This window comes from Podarcis filfolensis (assembly GCF_964270895.1).
Source record: "Podarcis filfolensis genome assembly, chromosome: 8".
NCBI classification, from domain to species: Eukaryota; Metazoa; Chordata; class Lepidosauria; order Squamata; family Lacertidae; genus Podarcis; species Podarcis filfolensis.
In genome coordinates, this window is record NC_139611.1 from 42,765,804 (window position 1) to 42,793,590 (window position 27,787).

The window sequence follows — 27,787 nt, forward strand, 5'->3', positions numbered from 1 at the left end:
AAATAGTTTTTTAATGAAAAGGTATTGGGGGGATGAAGCTTAACCTGACACTTTTTGTTGGTGAAAATTCAGCATACATTTTAGCTCCACAAACTAGTGTAGTAGCTCTGCAAGATGGACACACTCACTTGGAAGTTAACAGAAATAACACCTAGCGCACAGATCTAATCCTGTCTTCAGAGACAGAGTTAACAGTACTTGTTTCTCAGCTAATGGCATGAAGACGTCTGAGGCTCACCCTATAATTTAATACGCGTATACCATCAACTTTGTATGCAAAATTCATTATCCTGGGGAAGTTGGGAAAACTGAGGCAAGACCTATAATGTGCCAATTCAGGGCAACCTTAAGATATCCTAGATCCCATTTAAGTGCTAAACAATCTGCTGCTCTCCACTACAGATGTTTCATCCTTAAGAGCATCCCCATCATTAGGAGCCATAGCTTAAGGGTAGAGCACATGCTTTGCTGCCAGTGGTCTCTGGTTCAATCTCTAGAATCTCCAAATGCACCAGGAACTGTCAAGAGCAGACTCATTCATCATTTGACTGTAACCATGAGGTGAGGCTTTAGTGGCTGCTGTGTCTAACTTGTGGAACATCCTCCCCAAGCAGACCTATCTATTTAGCCTCATTGCTTGTCTTTTGGTAAGCAGCTAAAACTTGACTTTTCAGGGGAACTTCGTGCTTGAAACAAATCTTCTCTGTGTTTCCCTGCCTCTTTCTGTTATCTATGACTTTTAAAATATTGCTTTAAACTTTATAACTAAGAATCCCCAACAGAAAGGCAGAATATAAATGTTTTAATAAATATGTTAAATTAAAATCACAGAACTTCTGGGGAAGAGATCCTGGTTCTGGACTACTGGGGTGCTAATATTATGTCTCAAGGGTGCTTCCCAGTCAAAGGAATGCACACAGCAGACAGTTAACTCTTTATTGTCAAAGATAATGCTTCTACAGCTCTGGATACCTACACACACCAATTTAGCATCTAGGCAACTACTCCTAAGTCTATATTTGGCTATTCTGGTCTTTATAATGCTTTCCACTAAATTAAGTGGAAGATAGGACAAGAAATACATAATTTCATGCATTTTCCCTTGGACTCCCTGCCCCCCCATCTTCATGGTGTAATACTGAGCATCTTTCAGTCCCCTGGCAAGTTAATATTGCAGATGCTGCATATGTCTGTTAAAGGATAGTGTGTCATGCCAATTTGTTGTGAGGTGTGGAAAATAGTAGAAAAAACATTTTATCTTCTACTCTTTCAAGTATTTTGTCATGTGTTTTCACAGCCATTACGCACATGATTTCTTTCCCTCCTTTCTCCTCCCCCAGCAGCATCAGAAGAAACACATCTTCTTTGCTCAGGTAGCCTGGCCAATGCTAGCTGGCTTACCAAGCTATGTTGGCAGTTTTGTTGCCCACCAGCACTGCAAAACAAGTCTCCACCCGCCTCTGGTCACAACCAGCAGAAACAGAAAGTGGATGCACAATCAGATGAACACACACACCACGCTGTGCCCCAACTAGTCAACCAAGCATAACTGGATCAGGCCTACCTCATAGCCTTGGCAACAGAACACATTCTCTTCTCCAGATTATGTCCCCCTCAGAAACAATTTTACATCCTAGTCACACGAAGGGGTGCAACAATAGCCAAGGGGGAGGAGGAGGCTTGCTTGTGAAAAGCACACCTATTGTGTCTCAGCACTAATACAGCCCTAATGACTTGCCAGTATTTAACCAATACTACTACCAAAACTACAGTTTGTTGGTTAGGTGCCTCCTCTTCCTCCTAAAATGATGGTCCAAATATAGGTGTTTCTCCAGCATCTGTACTGAATATAGATGTAGAGGGTTGATTTAGCTTTTTGGCAGCCTTCCAGCCCTCCTATAGCAATCCTTTCACATGTGTATCATCTAAAAATCCATCTAGTTGTTTTCCTACTTCTGATTTATTTATAACTTTCTTTATATCTATAGCAACTGCTCCTCAAAATTCCTTATTTGCTTGCATTATTGACAATTCATATTTGCATTTACAGAGTTTGTGTTCTTATTTTCCATATTTGGGCAAGACCTCTACTTCTTAAAAGGAATATCTCTTGCCTCTTACAGCCACCTTTACTCTTATTTAATGACATTAGGTTTTTGGACTGGTTTGTGCTCATTCTAATTTACAATATATAATTTATTGGAGCCTCCACTATAATACGTTTTTTAAAACCTCTATGTTCTCTCTCCTTTTTCGCTTTTTTCCCAGCCATATCTATCTATCTGTCTATCTATCTATCTGTCTATCTATCCATCTCCTCCTCTGAAAATCAATTATTTATGTTAACACATTTTGGACAGTATGCATGTATGCATGTAGAATCTGTTAGCATTGTAGTCAGCGTTTCCAAACAGTTCAACAACACTTACATCTTGCACCAGATCCAGGGCATCATATAGGATTAAATCAAGAGTCGCCTCTCCTCTTGTTGGTTCCATGGCTAACTGTTAAGACACAATCATTTATCATGTCTAGAAATTTTGACACATTGTCATGGCCTAAATTTACATTTAGCTGGTCACTGTGAGGGTAGATAAAGGGCCATTCATTACAATTTCTAGTTTGGATGCCTCCCAGTTTCCTTCTACCTCACTGTTTTGTTCAGTGTGTGGGTGTTATAAGACAGGACAAACCGAGGACTGTATTACTGTAGTCAGAAATACTGTATAAGGATACTTGTACTCTTCTCATGCCACCTCTTTGATAGGCTGCTGTGTGGAGTCCAGCTGGGCTCTCCTGCCTTACTTCTTTCAGAAAGAGGTTGAATGACCTGCTAGCGTTATTCTCCTCTGGCCTTGGGTGCAAGCTTTCAACAAGCATGTAGCCTAGCTAGAAGAGAGATCCAGACATGGGAAATCCCCTTTCCTCTTTTCCCCACACAACACCCATTCCAGCACCAGGACAATTTGAACTGGAATTTGAGGGGGGGCGTTTCCTGCTTCACATGTTTCTTTGCCCCACATTTAGTAAACAAAAACTACAGCATATCATGTTAATTTTAAATGCTGCCGAGCTATCTTCTAAAAAGATTCCAATAGCCAAAAGTAATCGAACTTAAATATTTGACTGGTGGGGGCTGGGGGAATCAATAAGGTTCACAAAGTATGGTTTAAATGTTATTGTTATTTTATTAATGCTTTAAAGTGTTTTAAAACATAACAAACTCAATAGAAACACACATCCCTGACTTTAGATTTTAAAGGGCAGGGGGACTAAGCTCTGAAAACTGTTAACATATTATTTTTGTTATACCTGTGTGCATAAATATTTGTGCTTTCTAGTGAAAGTCACCTGGAAAAAGTTAATTAAGATTTTGCTTTAGATATGATTGGCATTGTATCCATTCCAGCCCCCACTTGATCTGGAATTTTTAAAGCAGATAATTTTCTAGTAGTGAAAAGATTTTCTGTGCCACATCACTGCTGCACACACCATTGCAATGACCATCAAGATCTGAAAGGACTGTCCAGGGGCTGATGAAGCCAGAGTCATAATGATAAAGAAGTTGTAATCAAAAGACAGTGAGCATGCAGCAGGTTCAGGGACTTCCTCCAATCCGTAGAACAAATCCCCCTCTCCAGCCTTAACTATACTTGAACTTTAAAGCAGCAGCAACAGTAACTGAGTTGTACTTTAACCAGGATTTCAAAACCTCATGAAGTAGTAGACTGATCATCATCAGCCAATAATTCAGACCACATTCTGGATAACAATTCTTTCAATAAATAAACCTAATAATATCTAATGAGTAAACCAGAAGACAACAACAGTATCCATTCCACAAGAGATGGATATACAGAAGGGGAAGGCTGTAAACAGACCAGCTTGGGTTTCTGTTAAAACTAGGCAGCTTGGATAGATATCAACATCTACCAAAAAATTTAAGTATTAGGAAAAAATTATGCAGAACTTAGAAAGGTTGTGGAATTTCCTTCCTAGGATATTTTTAAAGAAAAGGATTGCAGACTAAAAAACACAACAGGAATAATATGAGTGAGTATGAGGTGTTATTTTTTTAAAAAAAGTATTTCATTATTGAAACAATATTATGCCTTCACATTTACTCTATTTTTTTTAATTTAAAAATACAAGTTGCCGATCTTGCATATCCTTGCATTTAGTATACATCCAAAAGGAAATAATAAATACATACATACATACATACATACATACATACATAATACATGACTAGGAAGGCTTCATCTCTGGGATATCCTGACTCAGCTCTGGGGTTGGCTTCAACACTTGCATACATTAAACCTCAGCATAAGATTTTCATCACTTCAGCTCTTAAGGTTTTACACCCTGTCTTCTACCTATCACACAAACACCCTTGTCAGAATCATACAAACCTCCTGTCTATATACCATCTGGCAATAAGCAAGTTGCATGGATTAATTACTTTTTATCAGAACAACTTTGTGTCTTTAGAAATCTGGAGGTTCAGCCAGGAGATGAAAAGGTAGTGTGAATCAAATCTTGGTAGTGCTCTCTTGCTCTGCCTATTTGTGGCCACTGCTCACTAAAGGAACACTTTGCCAACTAGATCTAGAAACCAGCTAACACCCTGAATTCCTTGCCCACACAGCTTGTTCTGAGATAAGCTTCTACTGGGAACCCCAAGGCAGAAGCACTCCAGAAATGACCCCAGAGTAGCTTCAATGGGCTGGTCTTGGATAAAGGCAGAATACCAAGAAGCCCATAGAGCCACTCAGTCCCAAAGCACCTGACAAAGGCAGCTTTAGCTGGACACTCAAGTGAGACCAGGGACTTGCTGCATAAGCTCCAAGAATGTAAGACACATGAGATCCAGCCTATTGAAGGGGTCACTAGTTTATGGACAACTGAGGAGCACAACATCGGAAAGGTTCATCATGCAAGTTGAAACAGGTCCACATAAGCGGGGGCAATTCTGCAACCCTCCCTGGGAAACAAGGGCCACTTGAACTATGGTCACTAACTTTTGTGAGACTTGCTTCTGTTGGAATCAGTCCCAATTTCTCCCATCCTATGCTCAGTCAAAGGCACAACAGATCTTCTTCTGGGTTGTTCATGTCCCAATAAACACATTTACTTCAAGTCATTTATTTAATGCATATAGTAGCTATATTGTCACTGGGCAACCAATTGATGGTGCGTAACAGAAGCAAAGGCATATATTCTGGAGGCCAAACAAAGGCCTATCTCATTCTAAGAAATGAGATAGTAATAAATGCACAGTGCCTACCAATGAGTGCATGAACTTGATTATAGGGAGTGATCTCAGAGCAGTGCTAGAATACAAAAGTATTCAGTAGGCACTCTTCCAAGTAGGAGTTCTGGGACCCAGCATAAAGTCCTTGCCCCCAGTGGCAGTTCTGGATAGCCCACCGAGCCCCCCAGTAGCTGGGTAGTACTCAGCTACCCTGAGGCATCTTGCCAGTCCTCAACGTAAACCCCTCTATGCCTCAACCCAACTATACCTCTTCATGCCATGTGGGAAATCCAGAGCCAACGGCAGGAAATTCACATTTGGGTCATATCCACACCCGATACACCATACATTTAAAGCACTCTTATACCACTTTAACAATCATAGCTCCCCCCCAAAGAATTCTGGGAACTGTACTTTATTAAGGGTACTGACCTCACAGAGCTACAATTCTCAATGCCCTTAACAAACTAGAGTTCCCAGGATTCTTCATGGCTGTTAAAGTGTCATAACAGTGCTCTAAATGTACCATGTAGATGTGACCCTAGTCACCAGGAGACGTCATCCACAGGAGTCTACTTAGGAGGAAGAAAAAGCCTGAGAGGGACCAGGTGTACCTTATAACCTAGCAAGTGACCAGGAAGGGGCATCTCTCAGTCTCCCTTGGGCCTCTGCCGCGATCAGTCTCCTCTGGGAAGCTCTAGTCCCAGCGCTTTACCTTGGCTTGTTTCCCTTGGGTTTAGGGTCCCTCCAGGATCAGAACATCAATGCTATGGATTTTTAGCAGTTACAGCATCAGACTGAGACTGGAGAGACCCAAGTTCCAATCCCTACTTGTGGGGCAATTGTTTCAGTAAAACACTCAGCCTAGCCAACTAGTTTTATCATTAACCATGTTCACAGAAGGGATGTGCAAATGCTAAAACAAGCAAATTAGAGGCATCCAACTAAAGTGAAGGCCCAACTTGGCTATTTTCTTTACTCACAGCAGCAATTCACCTGCATAGGCAACGTTAAATTGTAAGCCAATAACTTGGAGATCAGACATGTGGCAAATTTTACATTTGCTGATCAAGAAGGTAGCGTTGGTTTTCATCTCAATGCTTTTTTATGAGGGACACTAGCACACCATCAGATTCATATTATAAGAACATATTGCCCTAGTGCACAATTGAGAAAGTGGTGGGACAGATCCATGACCTGCTAAGATACACAAGCTAACTATTACTGTGCACAAAGCATTCCACTACTAAAGTGTGAACTGACCTCAGAGAACACCTTTCTACCATCATGGTATGCTTTCAATTGTAAGCCTGCAGGCAGAGCCTTTGCTTTAAATTTTTGTAGAATGCCTAGCAATTTTAGTTGCTTCATATTATAATAATTCATGCATACATGCATACATACATACAGGGTTAACACTAGCATTTAGGATTTCCACATATCCATAACATCAAGGGCTTTCGGAAGCCATCAATAACCCCTTTTCCTTTGGGGAGAGTCTTTGAAGTTTGGCCTGCAGTCCACAATGAAAAGCTAAACTGTTTGGGTAATTTTACCTAAAGAGGGGGAAATGGGGGGTGGTGTAGGAAAGCAGATATAAAACTGAACATTTTGGAAAAAAGAAAAGGGTGTTTTTTTCTCCTCTCTTTCATTCTACTAGAATTTGTAGACATAATACTAGAACCCACTGGGTTCATTCAATGAATCTGAAGATTCAGGACAGACAAAAGTAATTATTTACAATGTGTTCAGGTGCAGTCTGTGGAACTTGCTCCTGCAAGAGCTAGCAATGGCCAGCAACAGGGAAGGCTTCAAAAGGGGATTAGACAAATTCATGGAGGACAAGGCTGTTGATGGCTACTAGCCATGATGGCCATGTTCTATCTTCACTACAAAAGGAAGTATTCCTCAGAATACCAGTTGCTGGGAATCAGGAGTGGGGAGAGTGCTGTTCTGCTCTCATCCAGCTTGTGGGCTTTCCAGAAGAGGCATCTGATTGGGCATTGAAAGAGCAGGATGCTGGACTAGATAGGCTGGACCCTTTGGCGTGATCCAGCTACAGCCAGTCTCTTCTTACGTTCTTTCACACAACACATACATTAACTTTTTAAAAAAATATGCTTTTTATTAGTTTTCTTACTTAACACACACAATAGATTAACAAAAATCATAACAGAAAAAAAGAACAAAATCAATAAGTTCTTACAAAAGAACTTATGCCGCCATATTCTTCATTTCCAATTCCTTATCTTCCCTAGTAGACTTCTGTCTTCCTCAAAGCAGGTCTGCCTTATCTATTTGTTAAAACTGCTTCTTTAATCATTTCATCGTTTCTTCTGTTATTTGAATACTATACAGTGGTACCTCGGGTTAAGTACTTAATTCGTTCCGGAGGTCCGTTCTTAACCTGAAACTGTTCTTAACCTGAAGCACGACTTTAGCTAATGGGGCCTCCCGCTGCCGCTGCTCCGCTGCTGAACGATTTCTATTCTCATCCTGAAGCAAAGTTCTTAACCCAAGGTACTATTTCTGGGTTAGCGGAGTCTGTAACCTGAAGCGTATGTAACCCGAGGTACCACTGTACTTCTAATCCATATTGTAATTTGCGAAAATTAATCAAAGCATGTCCAGGTTTTGATTTGAGGGCACTGTTTTTTTAAATATTCCTTATAAATTTCCCACTCCTTTTTGAACTTTTGGTTTGGTTGTCTCCTAATTGTCTCCGTCATTAACTTGTGGGAATTGCTGCCACAATATACAGAGGTGGCCACTTGTTTAAAGGTAAAGGGACCCCTGACCATTAGGTCCAGTCGTGACCGACTCTGGGGTTGCGGCGCTCATCTCGCTTTATTGGCTGAGGGAGCCGGCGTACAGCTTCTGGGTCATGTGGCCAGCATGACTAAGCCGCTTCTGGCGAACCAGAGCAGCACACGGAAACACTGTTTACCTTCCTGCTGGAGCGGTACCTATTTATCTACTTGCACTTTGATGTGCTTTCGAACTGCTAGGTTGGCAGGAGCAGGGACCGAGCAATGGGAGCTCACCCCGTTGCAGGGATTTGAACCGCCAACCTTCTGATCGGCAAGTCCTAGGCTCTGTGGTTTAACCCACAGCGCCACCCGCGTCCCTAGGCCACTTGTTTAGTGGGCTTCAAAAGCTTATTAGGCAAAATAATGGGAGGATGCACCGATCAACTGCTGTTGGCCACCAGAGCTAAATGAACCCTCCTTGTTTAGAAGACATGGGTTGCTATTGAATGAAAGTTGCTTGAGGGCCACAGTTGGGAAGGGCTGTTGTTTTCATGCCCTGCTTATGGGGACACAAGATAAGCTGGACTTTCAGCCACCAGGCTCTTCATAGATTCAAGGAACCAAGTCACATTTTAAGATGGTTCCCTAGGTCCAGCTGACCTGACTTTAAGGGGAATTACTTTGTAAGCCTCCGATCCACAGCATTAAAAAATATGATTTTGGTACATCTCAGTGTCACTCAAGAACCTGCCCTGTTTGTAGTGGTTGCCATGCAGTGAGAGAAAAGACCCCTTTCTGACCCCAGTAGACCACCACTCACTGAATCACATTTTAAGGAATCTATTATCAGTTTCAAGTCTAGAAAATTTGTTTGGTTTCCACCACTTTTCTGTGGAGAATATCCCAGAATAATACTTTTTAACTACCTGTTGATTTGTTTACACCAGGCTTCCTCAAACTAGGCCCTCCAGATGTTTTGAGACTACAGTTCCCATCATCCCTGGCCACTGGTCCAGCTAGCTAGGAATCATGGGAGTTGTAGGCCAAAAACATCTGGAGGGCAGAGTTTGAGGAAGCCTGGTTTACACCCAGCTTGTAACCACTGTTTCTTACAATCACAGCTTTGCATTTTACTTTAAGGTCAAGTTTCAGAAGCCCCCTTCCTGTAGCAACTAAAAAATGCAAACATGAAAACAGGGCTCAGAAAAGCATGCTGAAGAGACAGCCTTCACTTGCTTGGCAAGAGAATCTCACACATCTGGCCCCAACTGTTTCTGCTGTACTTTGCTGAAGCCAAATAAGGAGCTGCCTCATGCAAAGCTCATTTATATGCCTGCACAGTTGCAGCACACATCTGCCTGGGAACCCACATTTTTGGAGAAGCTTCATGAAGGCAAACAGCCACAGCACCGCACAACAGGATCCCCGCCAAGCTGGGGGTGGGGACTCCATGGCTCTCCAGCTCTCCTACAACCTCCCTTCGTCACATGCTGAGCAGCAGCAAGCACTTTCCATGCCAGGCACTACTCCGCCTGTTGAAAGAGGCAAGCATTGTGCTTGCTCCCCACTCAGCCCCCCGAGGCTAACCACAATCCTTTGAGAGGCTCATGTATTTACAAACTGAGGCATGTCAAAATCAAAGGGGATACCATATGACATAATTCGCATTAAATACAAGCAGGCTGACAATTTATAGTGTCAGCCCAGGGAAGGTGGGGAGAGCTAAGACGTGGTAATTATTTAATTCCTGCTTAAACCAACAGCAGCTTTGCCTTCAGGAGTGCTGAAACAGGCAGGCCTTGGGGGCTGTGCTGGCAGCCAGCTGATGCCAAGGCCTGGCACCAGGCCAGGACTTAGATAACAGGCAGCTTAACTATTTATAGACACTTCACACCAGAATGTTAACTAGAGGAGGGGGTGTCCCTTCCACCTGCAGGCAGCTGCTGCTCAGATAGAACACTACCCCCTACCAAAGCAGCAGAGGGCAGTTTTTAAGGGTGACAACTCAAAGACCTCCCAGGCTCTGGCACAAGAAACCCTTATCACAGCCAAAGACCTCACAGACAGCCACAGAACATCAACCTCAGCAGCAGTTCCTAATAATAGGATTTGGGGAGCAGGTAGGAAGCTATGCTCTGCCTCAACTCTTCCACACACATTTCTGATTTTGAGACCCCCAGACACCAAAGCCTTTTGCTTCCAGCTACAAAGACTTTGTGGACAGGGGATCCAAACACTCCCCCCCCCCCGAATGCTTTGCCTTATACATGGTTCAGGTGGGGCCTGAAACAGACCCCCTGCAGCCATGAGCCAGAAGCATCCACTGGAAGGCAAGCAATGGATTTCTCAATGCCCAAGAGTAGCTGTATCTGTGCTGGTGGAGCCTCTGCGCAGATTCTGGCTGTGTATAAATGGCAACACCTCATCCTCTCTTCTACCTCATTAACTGAAACACATTAAAACAAGGGTGCACTGGGAGTAGGAAATGAGACTGTTAAACCAAGCTGATATAATCCTCATCAGCTGTGGGCAACGAGGCCGCATCAATTATGATGAATCAAGTGCAGTAACCGTGATTTACAGGAGGCTCCAAGACCCCAAGCAGCACTCCTGTGCCTTGGACCATATTTCTCTCTCCTGGCTCCTTTCAAGTGCTTCTCGTCGGCTCTTCTGCTACTAGCACCTGCTGGGTTTGTGGCTTTTGCCTTCTTTTCCATGAGACTCAGTTCCTATAGCCACAACAGCCCTCAGGCAAAATCCACCTTCAGATAAATACTCAGTCAAAACAACAATGGCCTGCTTTCTGTCCAGAGGGGCAGCAGAGGCACCTCCCTCCCACCCACACTAGCATGGAAGCACAGCTCTTATGCAAGCAGGTGAACTCACCTCAAGGAGTAACTGCAAGGCTGTCATGGGAAACATCCCATTAGTCCCTCAGCAAATGATTTAGAAACATAGTTGCACATTCGGGACAAATCAGAACTCAACTCAAACTAGAACACAATTTAGGGACTTATGCCGTGGCAATAATGATGGCAAAGCAAGCTTACTTTCCCATCGCCATTACGCCCTGCAGTCTCATCCAGCGAAGTTATTTCGTGTAACCACGGGCCTGATGCCTCATGAGCCTTAAGGGGGAGTAGGAGGAATCCTCAGTAACCTATTGTTACTAGTCTTAGTGTACGTTCTGTGGCGGTACCTAGAGCAACTACTTGTTCTTTTCAATTTGCACAGCCCAAGGATGTGGACAGGTGAGGCCTACCATGTGTGTGTGTGTCCCTGGGCCTTTCTGACTGGTAAAAACAGTGAGGAGGAGAAACTGGCTAATTAAGGAGAGTGGTAAATGCCTCCTTACATAAGGGTGTGGTTTCACCAAACCTAAAAAAAGCCATTATTGAAAAAGCCTTCCCTGAATCCCACTCAATTGAATAATTTCTGGTCAGTCTAAGATTCTATTTCTGGGCCAGGTGCTTGAACACAAAATGGTCTCTCAGCTGCATGAAACACATTATCAAGGCCACTTTAAATCCATATTCAAACCTGATTAAGGGATTGAAACAATTTTGATCACCTTAGCTGATGTCCTATGCCAGGAACTAGAAAAGGGAAATACATCCCTATTGGTTCTGCTGGACCTTTCATTGACTTGATACCATTATTGCCCAGGGTGTCGCTCAGTGGTTCAAGTTTTACCTGGACAGCTGGTTCCAAAAGGTGGTGCTGGGAGGCTCCTGTCTGGCCCCTTGGCTAGCGCCCTATGGTGCCCCCAGAGGGTTCTGTTCTGTTTTCCATGATGTTTAAGCTTCTAATCTACATGAACCCACACAGAAAGACTATCCCGGGATTTTTTAGAGCGAGTAGTATTCTCTCCTGAAGAATCAGGCTAGCAAGTTGGGTTACTCCAGGATTCTAGTCTGTGTTTGGATACACAGGTGGCAACTGTTGGCATTAATGCATTTGCACAACTTCAGCTGGAGCACCAACTGTATCTTTTCTTTGTGATATCAAACTTGGCCATGGTGACACAGAGGATTGGAGTTGGATGAGACCTTAGAGAAAATTTAGTTCAACCCCTGCTCAGTGCAGGGTTTGCAATGTAGGACTCTGCAACTACAACATCCCTGTCATATGGACAACCTCGCGGGGGGGGGGGGGGGGAGGGTCACCCAACACTTTCCAAGGCTGTCTGTTCCACTAGCTTAGTATCTCCTAATGTTCAGTGAAATCCACTTCTTTGCGATTTCCATCCATTAGTTCCAATGCCCAAGTCTGCTCTATTTTCTGCATAACAGACCTTCAGGTATCTGAAGAAGAGCTATCATGTCTCCCCTTCATTTTTTATTCTCCAGGCTAAACATGCCCTGAAGATCTTGCTTCCTGGGCAGGTGGTCTTTCAGGAATTAAGATATGCAAGAGAAATTCACTTCTGGCAGGGATAGCCTTGAGAAGAAATGGAAGCAGCATCCTGTTCAGCTGTGCCACTGACACAGCCACCACCACCACACCACCCATCTCTATCGGTATTGGTGCCAATTTATGGCAAGATCTTGCTAAGATCTCATGAGATCTCCCACAATATGTGAGGTCTTTCAAGATCTCAAAAATTGGTGTTAATACTGGCACTGCTTCTCTACCGCTACCCAAGGCAGCTGTTTCACCCTGCTTAATGGATGGGTCAGCTCTGTCCTCAGTAAAGTATAGAGGATATTTTTGTAGAAACCTGTGAGTGGCTGCACCCAGACTATGGAATACCCTCTCTCAATGAAGAGCAAACTTCTCTTTTTCAGATGGCTCATCATAGGATGTTTAATTTCTCCTGCTCTTATATGCTTCCTTTACTTTTAAAGGAAGTATATTATTATTTGGTATGTTTTATTGATGGTGCATTTTAAATGCTTTTAGTTTGTATTTTCCTATATTTTCTATTTATTATTAGACAATATTCTGATGGAAAGGTGGGATATAAATGTTCATAATAAACACCACCACAGTAAACTGACTGATTAACTGAAGGCTTTGCTAAGGAGATGCTCAGTGCCTGTCAGTCTCCAAAGAATTTAAGAGCAAGCAGGGCAATGCAAGGAACATTGAGCTCTACTACCCTAGGTGGGTTCAAACCCCTGACACGTGTCAGTCTGTTCACTGATGCCTTTACTATCACTTGCAAACAAGAATGTCATAGAGCACATGCAAACACATATGGTATGATTCAAGCCTAGAGGACATTATCTGTTAGATGGAAAAGATTCAGGCTGAGGGAAGAGAGAGTCTCCACAGGTTACAGTAAGGTCTGCAGCTCCTTTTGCCCCCAGCTTTAAAGGCTGAAACCTCAAAGAGGCTCCGGGCACTCCAGCGCCTAAAATGATAAACATAGAATGTACGCCAAGGCATTCTGAAGAGTGTGCAGGAAGCCTACTTAACTAGCATGATCTGCACCAAGAGAGAGCAACATCTGTTGGATTAATTAGCTGTGTAATTAGCATCCTCTCAGTTGAGAGGATTCACTTTCTGCTTCCTGAAACATTTCCAGTGCTTTTATCATCTTCATTCTGCACACAAACTGAAGTTTATTTGGAGCACCATCTCACCCGCTGCCAAATGGTCTCAACAAGACCATCCAGGACGAAACAACAACACCACTGCTGAATGCAAACAGCCATAGCAAAGAAGTGGAGGAGGAGGAAGAACAGGAGCAAGGTACACAAAGAACTATTCAGCTGCTTGGGGACAAGTAAGGCTTCCAGACCTCAGTAGGCACACTCAGCCATCTACTAAGTCCAGTGTGCCAAAGCAAATATAAAATGCTTCACCAAGGAGCCAATCCTTGACTCTTGGGAAGAGTCAGGAATATCTAACTTAGCTATGACAGTAAAAGTACAGACAGCTATGGCCTCCCTGAAGAGGATAATCTGGGGGAAAGAAACAAAGGGCTGAAAACCACGCTAGTAGAAAGACAGCTGAAGTGAAAAAACTTGCATAGAGTGCACCAATGCATGATATATCCAGATGTCCATACAGGAGAGTTCCACAGAGACAACTTAATGGCAAACATGAAGGTGCAAGGAGAGACTGCTTCCTTTTACCCACAATGTACCATCTAGTCATGAGCATGGAGTGGCAAGAAACACACATCACCAAGAAAAGTCAACACACTCCTGCAGGCTGTCCCAGAGCCAGCATCTCTCCAGCTTCATTCAACAAAAAGTGCAAGGAGTTTCTTTTTCAATCCCAGATCTGGGGGCAAATTTATTTACCTGTAGATGCCTGCCTTGTATCAAATCAAAGTAAGTTTATTGTGCCATGACAATTCCATATAATCACAGTCAACTTAAAATATAACTCAGACATCGGCAAATAAAAACAGTAAACATATGTGAGATATCTGATAACAGGGATGCCCCTGCATCTACACTGATTTTCAATTTAGTACTCTGAATCTCCCTTATAGTTTATGGCTATTTTATCCAGTTCCTTTTTCCTGATCTTTTTTGCTGCCACAACAAAAAAGGCCACCTTATGTGTCACCAATGTATTGTTGTCACTCAACGAACACTGAACCCTCTCACTTGGGAAGGGCCCACTATCCTGTACAAAGAGAAGTGCCTCCTTGGATCTGTGTATAGGGGACAAGTTAACATATAATGGGGTTACCAAAAAAATACAGAGTCTGTCTGCATAAGGAATCTTATTATAATGGCCATCCAGAACTGCTGAAGGAAGCCTGTCTTGTATAGTATTACTTAGGAACCGCTTAAAGGTAAGGGACACAGAATATCTGAGTTACTACACTCTTGTCCAACCTGTGTCAACTTTCAGTTATTTTCCAAGAGTTTTGCCACATCAGGAAGATACAGGACTACTCTCAGGCTTGTAATGACAACTGCCAACACAAGCTCCAATGGGCCCCCTGACATGTACAAAAGGTGACTTTGCTGGTAAACTGCTTTTGGGGATCAGCCACTGAGCAGAAAGTCCCGTTAAGGGACTAATTAAAGCATAATTAGGAATATTTAGATGCCAAAAAACAGCTATTAAGCAAGCAATCTATTCTGACAGCATGACCCTAATGTGCAACGTGAGCAGCAGCTACTGCAAGTGTGGGGAACCTTTGTCCCTCCAGATGTTACTGGACTACAATACCCATCATCCCTGGCCACTGGCTACGTTTGCTAAGGCTGATGGGAGTTACAATTCAGCAACATCTGGAGGCACAACATTTCCTCTTCCTTGCTCTACTGCATGCCTAGCCAATGTGGTAAAATTGGTCATCATTTGAATCCATGCCATTAACAAGCTATGGAGCAAATAAATAAATAAATGAAAATGTCCACTTCTTTGGGAGACTTAAATGTAGTGTTGAATTATTCAGCGGTTTCAAATACTAGTTTGAAAAGTCTTTCATTTCCCTGTCATGCAAGAATGGCTTGCTTTTGCATTTCTTTCCCTCTTGCATCCAGGCTTCCCAACACATCCACCTTAACTTTGTGCCCACTTTGCCACTGAAGCTATACATAGGTGGTGCTTGCCAACATCTTATCAGCGCCACAAGGGCTTTCTCATTAGCACTAAAACCCACTAGGCAACCTGCTCAAGGAGCAAGGTTTCAAGTGTCCCTCTGCTGATACTTGTCAGTCACACACACACACATTTCTGGCACCTAGCACCATTTATGCAATACATGGAGCCAAGGAATAACAACTTAAAAGGAAAATGGCAAAAAGGCAGGGTAAGGAGGATTGCAAGTATGATAAGCCTTGAGCTCTCTCACCCAGGCAGCATCTGGAGAGGATTTTCTCCAGCAGAGAGGCAAGAACTCGATTACATCCAGTTAACTGCACTCTAAACTGATTATGCATGTGCCAGGCTAATGGATTACATTAGCAAGAGGAAAACATCCCACCAATCTCCATTTTACAATACACAACTCAAGGTCCTGAAAAAAGAAAAGCTGGCCCTAGGACTGTTCCCCAGACTCTGAGCCACAGGGGCAGAAACACAAATGAAGAGCCAGAATTTGTTGTCAGTATGATTCCCAACATTCCTGATTCCAATATCCAAACTCAACTCCTTCTAGACCAGGGGTAGGCAACCTAAGGCCCGGGGGCTGGATGCAGCCCAATCGCCTTCTCAATCCGGCCTGCGGAAGGTCCGGGAATCAGCGTGTTTTTACATGAGCAGAATGTGTGCTTTTCTTTAAAATGCATCTCCAGGTTATTTGTGGGGCATAGGAATTCGTTCATTTTTTTTTTTTCAAAATACAGTCCGGCCCACCATATGGTCTGAGGGACGGTGGACCAGCCCACGGCTGAAAAAGATTGCTGACCCCTGTTCTAGACTAAGTCACATCATCCTAATAATGCCAGTGCTTCTACCAATACTACAAACCAATCCATCTAACCAGGTTGGGACACTACCCAACACTAGAGCCAAACTGGGAAGGACTAAGCCTGATATTTCTAAAAGGACATGGAAGTCAGGCTCAGTCTCCTTCCTTGTGGGTAAAATTGGAGACATGCAGTTTTATATAAGTGGAGGACTCAAATGCCTGAAGCCTCCACATATATAAAATGTGAATTCCTTAAAGAGTTTGGAAGGAAGTTGCAGATTTAATACCAGTTTTGTACATGGGTAGCATCCTCAGCAGGTAGGTAACATCAGCAGAAGCTCGCTGCATAGGCAAGAAGATCTATCACATTGCCCCAACTACCTTTCCCATTTCCCACCCATCCTGGAGGGAGACCATGTAATGCTCATTGCTGACATAGCTCCACAGTTTGGCTGTGGCTCCATGCAGCTCAACTAGCCCCTTAACACACAATAACGTACATCAGTAAAGTCTCCTGCAATGGTCATCCCCTGGTGAACATTTACATGCTCACTTAGCCTAGGTTTATTTTCAGAACCAAGCAAAGCCTACTTGGGGTCATAAGTACCTGTAGCTCTGTTATGCCAGGCCAAATACTCAGTAACAGGTTACTCTGGTCTCCTGAAACTTGCCAATAGCCAACTTTGGGCCAGACAGTCAAGAAGCAGCCAAGAGAGAGTAAGAGTGAACCCAGCACCAAGAGGGCAATACCCTTTAGCAAACAGGAGGAGGGCTGGAGAGAGGCAGAACAAGTAGAACAGAAAATTGAAGAAAACAGATGAAAGCAGTAAGACAGCATGTATAAGTGAGTGGAAGGTACATGAAGTGAAGCTGCTTAGAAGCTGCTTAGATTTATAGCAATTTGTACCTGATTGTTCATACTAAAGCCATTATGGGATGATTAGAGAAAAAGGTGAAGCTTTAAGTCCAGTGAAAATCAATAGAAATGTCTGGAGCAATTCTGCCGTGCAAGTGAAAGGACTATTTACTGTATATGCAGAGCTTCTCGGTTTCTAGCCTACATGGATTGCGTGGGGGCAGGGCGGGGGGAACAGAAATTTGCAGCCAGAAGCAGCTGACAGAGAGGTAAGACAGAGGCAATGAGGATATACTAGAGGAGGAGAAAAACCTGCTTGGCAGCAGAGCCCTATTACAACCATCCCTCCTCTCTGGCCCGCCACTTTGCTGCAGGTACACCAATGCACAGGATGTATAAATGAAAGGTGTGATCCATGAACACCTGTGTGCCTTGGAGCTCTATATTGAGAAAGGCTAAGGAGATGTGCACATTTCTGGCATAAAATACGAATGCAACAGCACAACTAATAGGCATGGCAGCAACAAACAACAGCACCACAAGAACAGAAACAGCCAGGTCACCCCACCCCTTAGTACAAACCACACATAAATGTGCATTCCCTACCCAAAGAATTATCTTCCTTATAGGAGGAAGTGACATTCTGCAAATACTGCCTCTCCTCAACAAATGGCTCTCCTAGAATTGGGCTGCAGGTGGTGAGCCAATAGAAAGAGTAGCAGCTCTGTGGGTTACATGTCCGCTGACATCCTTGCACTGGCACCCAGTCTCAGAATTCCTTCTGGAAAAGCTACTCTTAGCCAAGCTAGGAATAAATGAAACTGAACTGGTGTTCAAGGCAAGCTGCCGAAGTTTTTCTGCACTGTCCCACCCAACAGCAAAAGCATGTGAAAAACTGGGTCTTCCTTACCTTGTAGAGTTTCAGGCTGGCCTCATGCCTGGAGTTCGCTGTGTGGAGACGCAGCTTCTCCAAGCTGTTGGTATAATACTCACAGGCATTGCATTTCAAATGCACGGGGTTCCCAATAGCCACACACTTGAGCCTCCACTCATTGGCCTTGCCCCCCTCCTTGATATGTGCCACCAGCTGGTACTTCTGCACGTGTTTGTCAGTCTTGCAATGGAGCTGGAAATTGGCCTTGAGCTGCGTATTGTAGCGACACAACTTGCACTGATAAGAGTCCCCCATCACAGCCTTCCATTCCTCTTCAGGCAGGCTGCGCTCCACGTTCATGTGCAGCCCCAGCAGGTCCAAATTGTCTGTGGTGAACTTGTTGCACACGGCACACTGGAAAAGCTTCAGCGAAGGGTCATTGGTCTGCGTGAACGTCTCCCCCAGGTTCATTAGCTCCTCAGACACCAGCTGCCCACCCCCAAGCCGCATGTCCAGGGGGATCTCTCCACCCACTGCACAGAGAAAGAAGAAAGTCAGTCAGAAAAGCTCTGCAGAAACAAGCAGGGTGGAGGGCAGCAACTCATTCCCACTTCATGACAGCAGTGCATCTAGAAGGGTCCTGGCCAAAGAAGCTCCTACAGACCTTGAGGCATGAAGACCTGGGCTAGAAACAGGGTGAAACTGGAAACAGAACCCCACTTTCCCCCTTTTAGTTTCCAAGGCCTGAAATGGACATACTGGAAATTGGGGAAAAGCTAATAAATATTTTATCCTTTATAATAATAAATGCAGAATTTTTGAAAAAAACAACAGCCCTGCAATGATTATTAAAATAATATCAATTTTATTTTTAAAAAGTAACTGTCAGTTCACATTGTTGCAAGCCTCTTAGATCAAAGAGAGTGTTGCAAGGGATATGCATTGTTGCTGTGTTTGATGAGATTATTCAACAGGCAACATCTTTCTCACGATGTTGGAAAAGTACTTTCAAACACTGCTGAATATCCCCAGGTATGTGCTCTAAATTGAGAGCATTCCAAGCATATTGCCCTGACAACACAGTGGCATGGCCTATGCTCAACACAGCCCTCAATGTATCTTTCCACTTGCCTCAGATTCCTCCAGCTGGTACGTCAGGGTTATGGAACATTTTTGAGCCTAAGGGGCAACCTTCCAAAGGCCGCTTACCATAGCAGAAGAGGCAGAAGTGGCACCTTTGCACAGTAAGCTAGTTTCTACAGACCTTCCTCTCTGCCTTTCATTCAGACAAGCAAGAGGCATTGTTAAGAGTTCAAGGACACATTCAAGCCAAGCAAAATCACCCAGGCTGCAAGGCAGGGCCAATGAGGGGGTGTGGCCCAGGAAAAGTTTTGAGGGCCTGATAGAGGCCTGGCGGGGGGGACACATTTGGCCCTGGGCCTGAGGTTTCCTACCCCTGTACTACATCAAATCAAATTAAACTGATAAATGTTTGAACCAGCACTAGCACCCCAAATCAAGGATGAAAACTAAATTTATGACAGACTTAAGCTCATTTCAGTGCCTGAATTTTCTGAAGCCCATTGAGCTGAAAGTGGTATTTGAGACATTTAGTCTGATTAAGATGAAAAATAAGTCCTACTGGTATATTCAAGGATATATTTGCTGAGATGAAATCATATATAAATTAAATAAATTAAATTTAAATTTTGTCTACAGCTAAGGTGACACCTGCAATCCAATCCAATTCCACTCAGTTTAATGGGGCTTACTTCCTTGTAAGTGTGTAGAGGATTGTAGCCTGACTACATATGATGACATACTATTGAAGAGTTCAGTGACACAATTAAGATTAACTGAAAATATTCAGATTTAGTATTACTATTTAATTATATTACAGGGATGGTTATTTTCTATTTGAGTGCTCTCTCATATTTTCTGCACAACCACACTGAGGGCTACATACTGATTCTAAGCTCAATTTAAAAGCCCCCCCCCTTTGTTTACTAGGATGTTAATGGTTTCTATTTTCAGCTTTTATTTATTTCTATTTTCCCACCTGGCAAAATAATAAATGCAGTTAATACAATATGGTGGAACAAGTTACAGTTCCATTTGTGACCTTTGGTTTATCATTGTTTTAGTAAGAGTGAAGGAATGTGTACTTTTACATTTAATATATATCAAACTACCATGCAACTTCATGTTCTTAATGCAGTAAAGGACATTTGGTTCTGACAAAAAGGAATGTTGAATATATTTGCTTTTTCTATCACCTGCCCAAATCCCCTCCCCCAAACAAGCAGTTTTCTTCCATTGCTTCAAAATGCCTAATAATTTTACATCTCTAAGCAGAATCCCCCTGCCACAACCCTAGCTATGCCCCTTGGGTGCCACAAGTTCAGGAAGGAAGTCATACTAATTCCCATGAGGAATGCACTGGTGCAATTCAGATATCACATCAAACCACAGCTTAACTATGGTTTCGTGTATCATGCTTGGATTGGCAAACCACAGCTATAGTCATTGACCTGCCTCCAGAGTTTACTGCATCATGAAGATGAAGGTGGACCGCTGAGGCAGAAACAGAGGCAGACAGGCAGCTCTAAAAATTTGTCAGCTGTACAATTGGTCAACTCCAAGATCAGGGCAAACCATGATTTGGCATGATGTGTGAATGAACCAGTGTTACCCACTAGCCCATTTGTTAAAGCATGATGAAGACCCGAATTCTGCATTTTCAGGAAAGGCAACTAGGTAGGGAACACAGTACTGCAGTTGTACACTCTAGCCAAACTAACAGCATCCCAAACATGGAGTCCAGCAGTGAGAACAATAGCCTACTCTGGGCTATTCCATTTCCTGTTCAGTCATCTCAGCTTACTTGCCACCTTTAAAATGGAAACAAGCAATCTACCCTCATGGGGGTATGAGAGACCAGTACAGCACATTAAAAATGCAGCACAGAAGCAGAGGAATTTGAGGTTGTGTTCATAAGGCTGTATCCAATACTCTCTGTCCACAAGTGCAAGTGATGCTAGCAGATGGGTGAATTTTAATGTTGTACAACAGAGGAATCCAATGGAACTGCTGTCCTAGCAGTCACATACTGTGCAATAGATTTCGCAATCTACTGTGCAACAAATCTATCAGTAACCTGCTTCTGCATTCTCTCACTCAAAACATTCCACTGATGCAAAACATTTCACCAGTGGAACAATAATACATCTAAATAAGTTTAACTTAGCACTACATTGAATGAAACCCATAGACTGCCTTACTTTTAAATGCTTTCTCTCACCCTCACACGCAGAATTTTTCACTTTAGTACAGACTTCTACAAAATCATATGCACCAATGCTTTACACACAGTCACCTTGATTCATCCTGCACAAGAAAAATATTGTTTGGACAGCTAGGTGCAGGAACATCACAGTCAAAACAATCTTTCCACTCTCAAGCCACCCTCATCTACTTTCCATCATCTCCCTTCTGCCATAGTCCTTTAAAACACCTGTTCTTCTTCAGACAATGGCTTCTTAGTTTTTGTAGCATTTCCTCCTACAGCAACTATTACCTATAATTCTCGTTGTCTAAACAGCAGTAATGCTGAGTTTGGACTCATATCATAGAACAATGGAGTTTTCAATGCTTTAAAACATTTCACAAGATGCCCAATAAAAAAATTGGGAATTTTCACGGAATCTGTTTGAGACAAGAGACTTTGAAAGAACAGCTAAATTATAAACAGAGTTGTCTGAAAAGCTTGCAGTTTCCAAAAGGAGGGATTTCTCTGAACTTCAAACATAGAAAGACACAAAGGGCAGGTCTCTCAGGTCTGTATCTGATGCTTAGTTCAGGGGAAGAAATCTTAAAAGCATGATTTCTCCCTCCCTCTCCCTGCCCTGTTTCAGAGCAGATTATACTACTACACACTGTTTTCTGTATGGGAAGAAAAGTCACTCATTTCCCTGCAAAACTCCCAGTATGAAAGTATCTACTGATATGTGAAAGACAGGCTACATAAAATGAGAAAGTGACATCTCCATCTCCCTTTTCTCCAATAAAACAATGGTCACGAGTCTGCTGGAGCCAAACCTGGCTCTTCTGCACACCCTCCACTCAGTCCAAGGTTGCAGCCACAGGATGGCCTTTCTTACAGCTTTAGATGCATCCATAGGGAGGGGGAGAAATTGCTTTGCTAACAATGTGGGGATGTCATGTTGCCCCCACCCCCAGCCTGAATCTCTCAGTCTCAGCAGGAGGTTGGCTTGACACACTCCAGGAAGAGGTTGCCGAGCCACTACACTCAGAATTGTACCATTTCACAGATTACAAAAAATAGTGACTTCCATACGCACGTACCACTGCAGTTGTTTAAAAGCAGCAAACTCTGCTAACAACAAACACCCATTTTCTACATCCAAATTTCAACTAAGCCCTCCCAAACAAAAGACATCCAAAGAGCTAGCAGATTGGCCTTGAAGTGAAATAACTCCTACAAGATGTTTAAGTAGGGGAACCCTTTCAATCAACCCTACTGAAAAGTGCTTCACCCAAGTACATATAAAGTTGATAAAAGTGTTATATACACCAGATTAATGATAGAATTAAACATAGGCTTTTCTTGTGATATGTTAGTGCTAAAAAACCCTACCATTATTACCATGTGGGAAAACACTTTAATATTAAATATTCAAAAGGTGGTGTCACAATAAGCCCTGCTCTGTTTGAAACATCACACAGTTCTTCTTCCAAAAGGTTACTGCAGATTTTATGTGTGTGTGTGTCATATATATATATATATATATATATATATATATATATATATATATATATATTAGTATATAACAAAAGTTTAAACCTGTCTGGTTAGTTCCCCTAATGAATGCAGTAATAATCACAGCTCTCCTGCTTTCTCCAGAAAAAGGAGGATGGAGGCATATGCATATTCTGACAATATGAAAATCAGCATGATTCAAGTGATCGCTCACCTGTATAAATATCAGCCTAGGTTTAAGCTGAAATGCTAAAGAAAGTGGGGGGGGGCAAGAAGTTATTCTTTATTTTTCGGGTTTCTAGCAATTCAGGCCTGCCAATTCACCGTTACCACTAGGTCTGCTGCATTCACCACACACATGGAACAAACATGAAAGCTGGGTTTTGCCCTATTCCTTCATAAACATATTCCTAACCCTCATGTAAAAAGAGAAACTTTTAGAATAGGTTGGCAGAGGTACAAGAATGAAGCATCTAACATATGCATGTCTGCAGGAGTCTGATGGCAGATTGCCCTCTTCATAACCTTTTTGATGTTCTTAAACTCACAAAATTTGCTAAGAGATGTAAACATGCTGCCCAGAGAAAACAAGAAACCTGAACACATCTCATGACCCACGAAAAGCCACTCTTGCACACCATTTCTTCCATGGCTCTTCCCAGTTGCAGACCCCAGCTGAGAATATCTATGCACAACCCCCCACAAAGAATCACAGGGCGAACTCAGGTCACCTCACCTAGAGATGGGGCCATGGATGCTATTGTGTTGGTGGGATCCATCTGGAAGCTGCCCATCATGAATGGAGCCTCAGACGCAGCGCTGTCCATCTTGAGGTTGGGCAGGGTCATATTCTGAGCCAGGTAGTACTGGTACAGCTCAGCCTCAGCAGGCAGGCTGCCCAGGCCCAAGTGGCGGTTGTGCTGCATTTGGCTCATGTTCTGCTGAAGCAGCATCATGTTGTGCATGTGCTTCTCACTGGTCATGTGAATGCGAAGGTTCCTGGCAACGTTGGTCTCATAGTCACAAACCTCGCACCGCCAGGTTGGTTTGCTTTTTGGTTTGGTGGGGGAGGGGGCCCCACAGCTGCTACCCATGTTGGTGGCGGCAGCAGCAGCCGCAGCAGCAGCTGCCGCCGCCGCCGCCGCAGCCCCAGCAGTGTGGCTGAAAACTTGTTCCCCACCTCCATTCTGCAGGTTCTGCATGTTGTTGAGATGCTTGTCAGACTGCATATGAATACTGAGGTTGCCTTTGGTAGTAGTGGAGTAGTTACAAACCTCACAGCGGAAAGGCTTGTAACCACATGTGTAGCTCTCGCCCCGTGCCAGCCGTGGGTGGGGCTGCCCGCTTTTGCAGTAGGCACACGCACCCCCCGGCTCTGGGTGCTTTTCCTTCATGTGAGCCTCAAGCGTCTGCTGGTACTTGTAGTGCCAATTACACTTGGGGCACTTGAGCGTCTTACACGAGTTTCGTGAATGCATCATGGTCATGTGGCCGCCAAGTGACCGTGAGGAGCCCAGGATGGTGTCACACTTGGGGCACTCCACACCGCTCCCCGAAGGGCACTCCCCACCCCCAAGCTCACACAGGGGCCCCACATGCTGGTGATGGGAAATGCAGCTCCCGTCTTCACCCTCAACACTCTCATTTGGTTCTGGTACTGTGGCATTGTCTTTATTGGCACTTTCATCACTGAAGTCGAGCCTCCTGCTGCCCTCACTGTTAAAGCTTAAACAATTCCTCCTATTTGCACCATCAAAGACAAAGGAAGAAGCAGAATTAGAACTAGAAGAAGCTGTGCCCCTGGACAGAGTCTGGAGCACATTAGGCATTAAGGGAGAAATGCTTTGGTTTGAGAGAGCAAGGTCCTTTTTGCTGCTGCCGCTGCCTGCCACTGCCCCAGACTCCTCAGGAGGTCTTTCCTCCAATTCATCCTCCAACTCGCTTGGGAACAGCCCTTTGCACCCCTCATCATCTTCCTCCTCCTCGTCCTCTTCCTCCTCCTCGTCCTCTTCCTCCTCCTCGTCCTCCCCAGCTGGCTCAATTTTCTCTGAGAGGCTGTCCTGGTCAGCCAGGTCTTGCTTTTCATACTCTACTATCCCAGGGTCCTCCTTCCCCTCGGAGGATATTGTTGGACTGGAAGCCAGTGGGCCCAGGGGGACTGAGGTAATTGGGGTCTTCAAAGCTGAACTTGTTAGCCCTCCAAGGTTCAAGAGAGCCCCAGAGGCCAAGAGGCCCGACTGGGGTTGTTCTGCTCCACTGGCAGCCCCAACCTGGGTACCCCCTTCCCCTTCCATGCGGAGCCCACTGAATTTGCCATAGAAACTGTGTCCAGGGCCTATGAGGTTAGCTGTGGAAACTAAAGGGTGTGGAAAGTTTTTGTTTTTTGGTTCCAAAAAGCTTACAAGGGGTTCCTTGTCTTTGCCTATTCCTTGGATGATAGCGGAGATGTTCTTATTGCTAAGAATTTTCCGCTCCTCCTCGCTCAGAGTCATTCGATGGTCATGCACCGCATGGGTCACAAATGAGCGGACATATCCAAAGGAGAGCTTGCACAAGAAACACATCAGGATGGGCTTCCGCTTTCCATAAAGCACAAAGCCATCAAATTTGGACAGGTCCACATTGTTGGGAACATCTTTGGATACGCAGGAACTTTTGGCAGAACCATCGCTGTTCAGGTAATCCTTGTTGCTTTTGTGGCGCACATCAAAAACGCGGAAGCTGTGCAGGACAGGGCTAACCCCTGTCAGGGCTGAGGTATTCGGGAAGGCCTGGTCCGAGCCCTCAAACCACTTCCCAAAGGATGAGGCTATGTGGAAAGTGTTGATGATCTGTGGGTAGACAGGCGCAGCCGAAGTTGCCTCGCCTTGCTTGCTCCCAGCACTGGGGAGAGAGTTCATAAAGAGTGATGGGAGCGTCCCACTGCTGGTGCCATTGCCACCCCCACAGACCCCCCCACTTTGGATCAGCTGACTGATGCTTTCAACAATGTATGCCGAGCCATCTGGCTGGTAGACTATCTCCCCTGCCAGATTCTCTACATCACTTTCCTCATCTCCCTCCTCGCCAGTGTCACTCCCACAGTCTTCTTGCAGAGGGAGGAGCGGACGGGCACTGGGGCAGTGGTGCTCCATGTAGGTCTGTAAGCTGGCGAAGGAGGTGGAGCATTCGTTACAGCTGACCTCCTTGCTGGCTGGCTCAGTGCTGGAGCCAGAGGCAACGACACTTTCTGCGGAGTGCTCACTGAAAGGAGCCCGCCGGTTGTCTAGGGCTTCATGGCTCTCCGCTGCAGATGGCTCCATGTTACAAGGTTTGCTGGGGAGGTGGGTGCTGCTGAGTTCAGTCCATTGCTGGTGCTGAGGAATAGCACACCCATTGTCCTTCCCCGAGATGACAGATGAGTCACAGCCTTCCATGGCGAGGCCTGCATGGAGCGTTCATTGCACCCAGTTTGGTTCGGACCTAAAGGCAGAAAAAGAGGGAAGAGGGAGAGAGAGAAAGAGAAAGAGAGAGAGAGAGAGAAGCAGTCAGTCAGGAGAAAGAATAGGCCACATTTCCACACAGAGCAGACGAGACATGCACACAGCCCCCTCACCCAATAAAGCAGCTACTCTCTGTTGCCAAGCCTGGAAAATATAGTGGGAGGAAAGCACGGATGGGCAGAAGTTATCAGGAACACTAAAACCCATCAGCACTATGGCAGTCAAAGCAGCATGGAAGGAGCTCTTGGAAAGCCCCTCACTCATTCAAGTACCAAACAATAAAAAAATTAAATCTGTTTCCCAAAGCTTATTCAGGAACCAGGAAAAAACATTCCTCTTCTCCCAGACTTTTGGCTAATCTGTGGACCTTTAACTGGGGGTGGTGGTGGTGTTTTGGTTAGGTTTTATGTATTTTTGTGTTTTTATATTGTAAGCCACCCTGTGATCCTCAGATGAAGGGCAGTATAGAAATTTAATAAATAAAATAAATTGTTTGTTAATGGGAGCTGGACCCTGGCACCTGCAAGGGGGGCACAGCAGGTCTATCTGTGTACTTGCTGAAAGTAGCTCCACTTTATGCACTGCCTTGTAAAACAAAAACAAAAACATGAAGTAGGCTAGACAGGAATGGTATGCCAGCCTCCAGAGTTTAAGCTACTGAGGGAGGGCTCTGAATAATGAACATGCAATATACTGATGGCAAGAGAAAGCCATCCACGACTGCCTCTTTATGCAGTACTCCAGATCAAGCGCCATGTGTCTATTAGGCAGGCAAAAAAGAGGAAGTTCTATAGCACTGACTATGCAGATCACACCCTTGTCCTACAGTGAGGTGTTTCTGAATTTTAGGTGTGTCAGTTGTGCCAAACATCTCTTCTCACTCACAGCCTTGTTATGTGGGATCAGGCCTGATTAACAACACCATCTATATTCACAGCAGAGTCATGACCAGTTCAGCCAAGCAGAGGGCAAAGGGAGTATTTTTCAAACAGTGTGCAATTTTGTCACTTTGCAATCTGAGTTTGGAACATATACATTGATGGTGTCGCTACCATTCAAGCCTCTCACGTTTTAGTCCTCATTCCCCAAAGGATCATCCTGGCAGCTATCTTGAGACACTTTGATCACATTTAAATTCCACTTGACACCTGCTGGAGTCTAATGGGTTCCACAGACTGACAGAATGCACTTTGGACTTTTAGCATATGGTAGCCAAGCTTGATTACCTGGAGAATGATACCTCCTCTCTGCCTACAGCTGCTGAGAGTAAGGGGAAAGGAAGAGGAGCCTGAAGGCAGGCAGTAACTAAAGAGGAATGAAGCGGATAGACGGGCTTGGAAGAATTCAGGTAGAAACAGGGCAGCACAAGGCTAAGGTCACCAACACAGTGCAGCTGAAGAGCAGTGAAAAGATGTCGTTGCCCAGTCTGCCAGAAGTCACTTCCTACTTCCTGTTGAGGGCTGCT

At 44.2% G+C, this 27,787-nt stretch overlaps 1 protein-coding gene across 20 annotated transcripts in view; it reads right to left on the minus strand.

Moving 5' to 3' along the window:
* Positions 1-27,787, minus strand: part of ZFHX3 (zinc finger homeobox 3) — a 257,142-nt gene that overhangs the window by 86,282 nt on the left and 143,073 nt on the right. For 14 of the 20 annotated variants that reach the window (XM_083626176.1, XM_083626174.1, XM_083626161.1 and 11 more), the window contains 3 exons: positions 23,577-26,302; positions 18,097-18,593; positions 2,430-2,504 (listed from right to left, as the gene is read on the minus strand). In XM_083626176.1, coding sequence (XP_083482302.1) covers positions 2,430-2,504; positions 18,097-18,593; positions 23,577-26,256 — 3,252 coding nt within the window. In that variant the 5' untranslated portion in view covers positions 26,257-26,302. The remainder of the gene's footprint in view (positions 1-2,429; positions 2,505-18,096; positions 18,594-23,576; positions 26,303-27,787) is intronic. The other 6 variants (XM_083626165.1, XM_083626167.1, XM_083626166.1 and 3 more) reach the window with 3 other exon arrangements.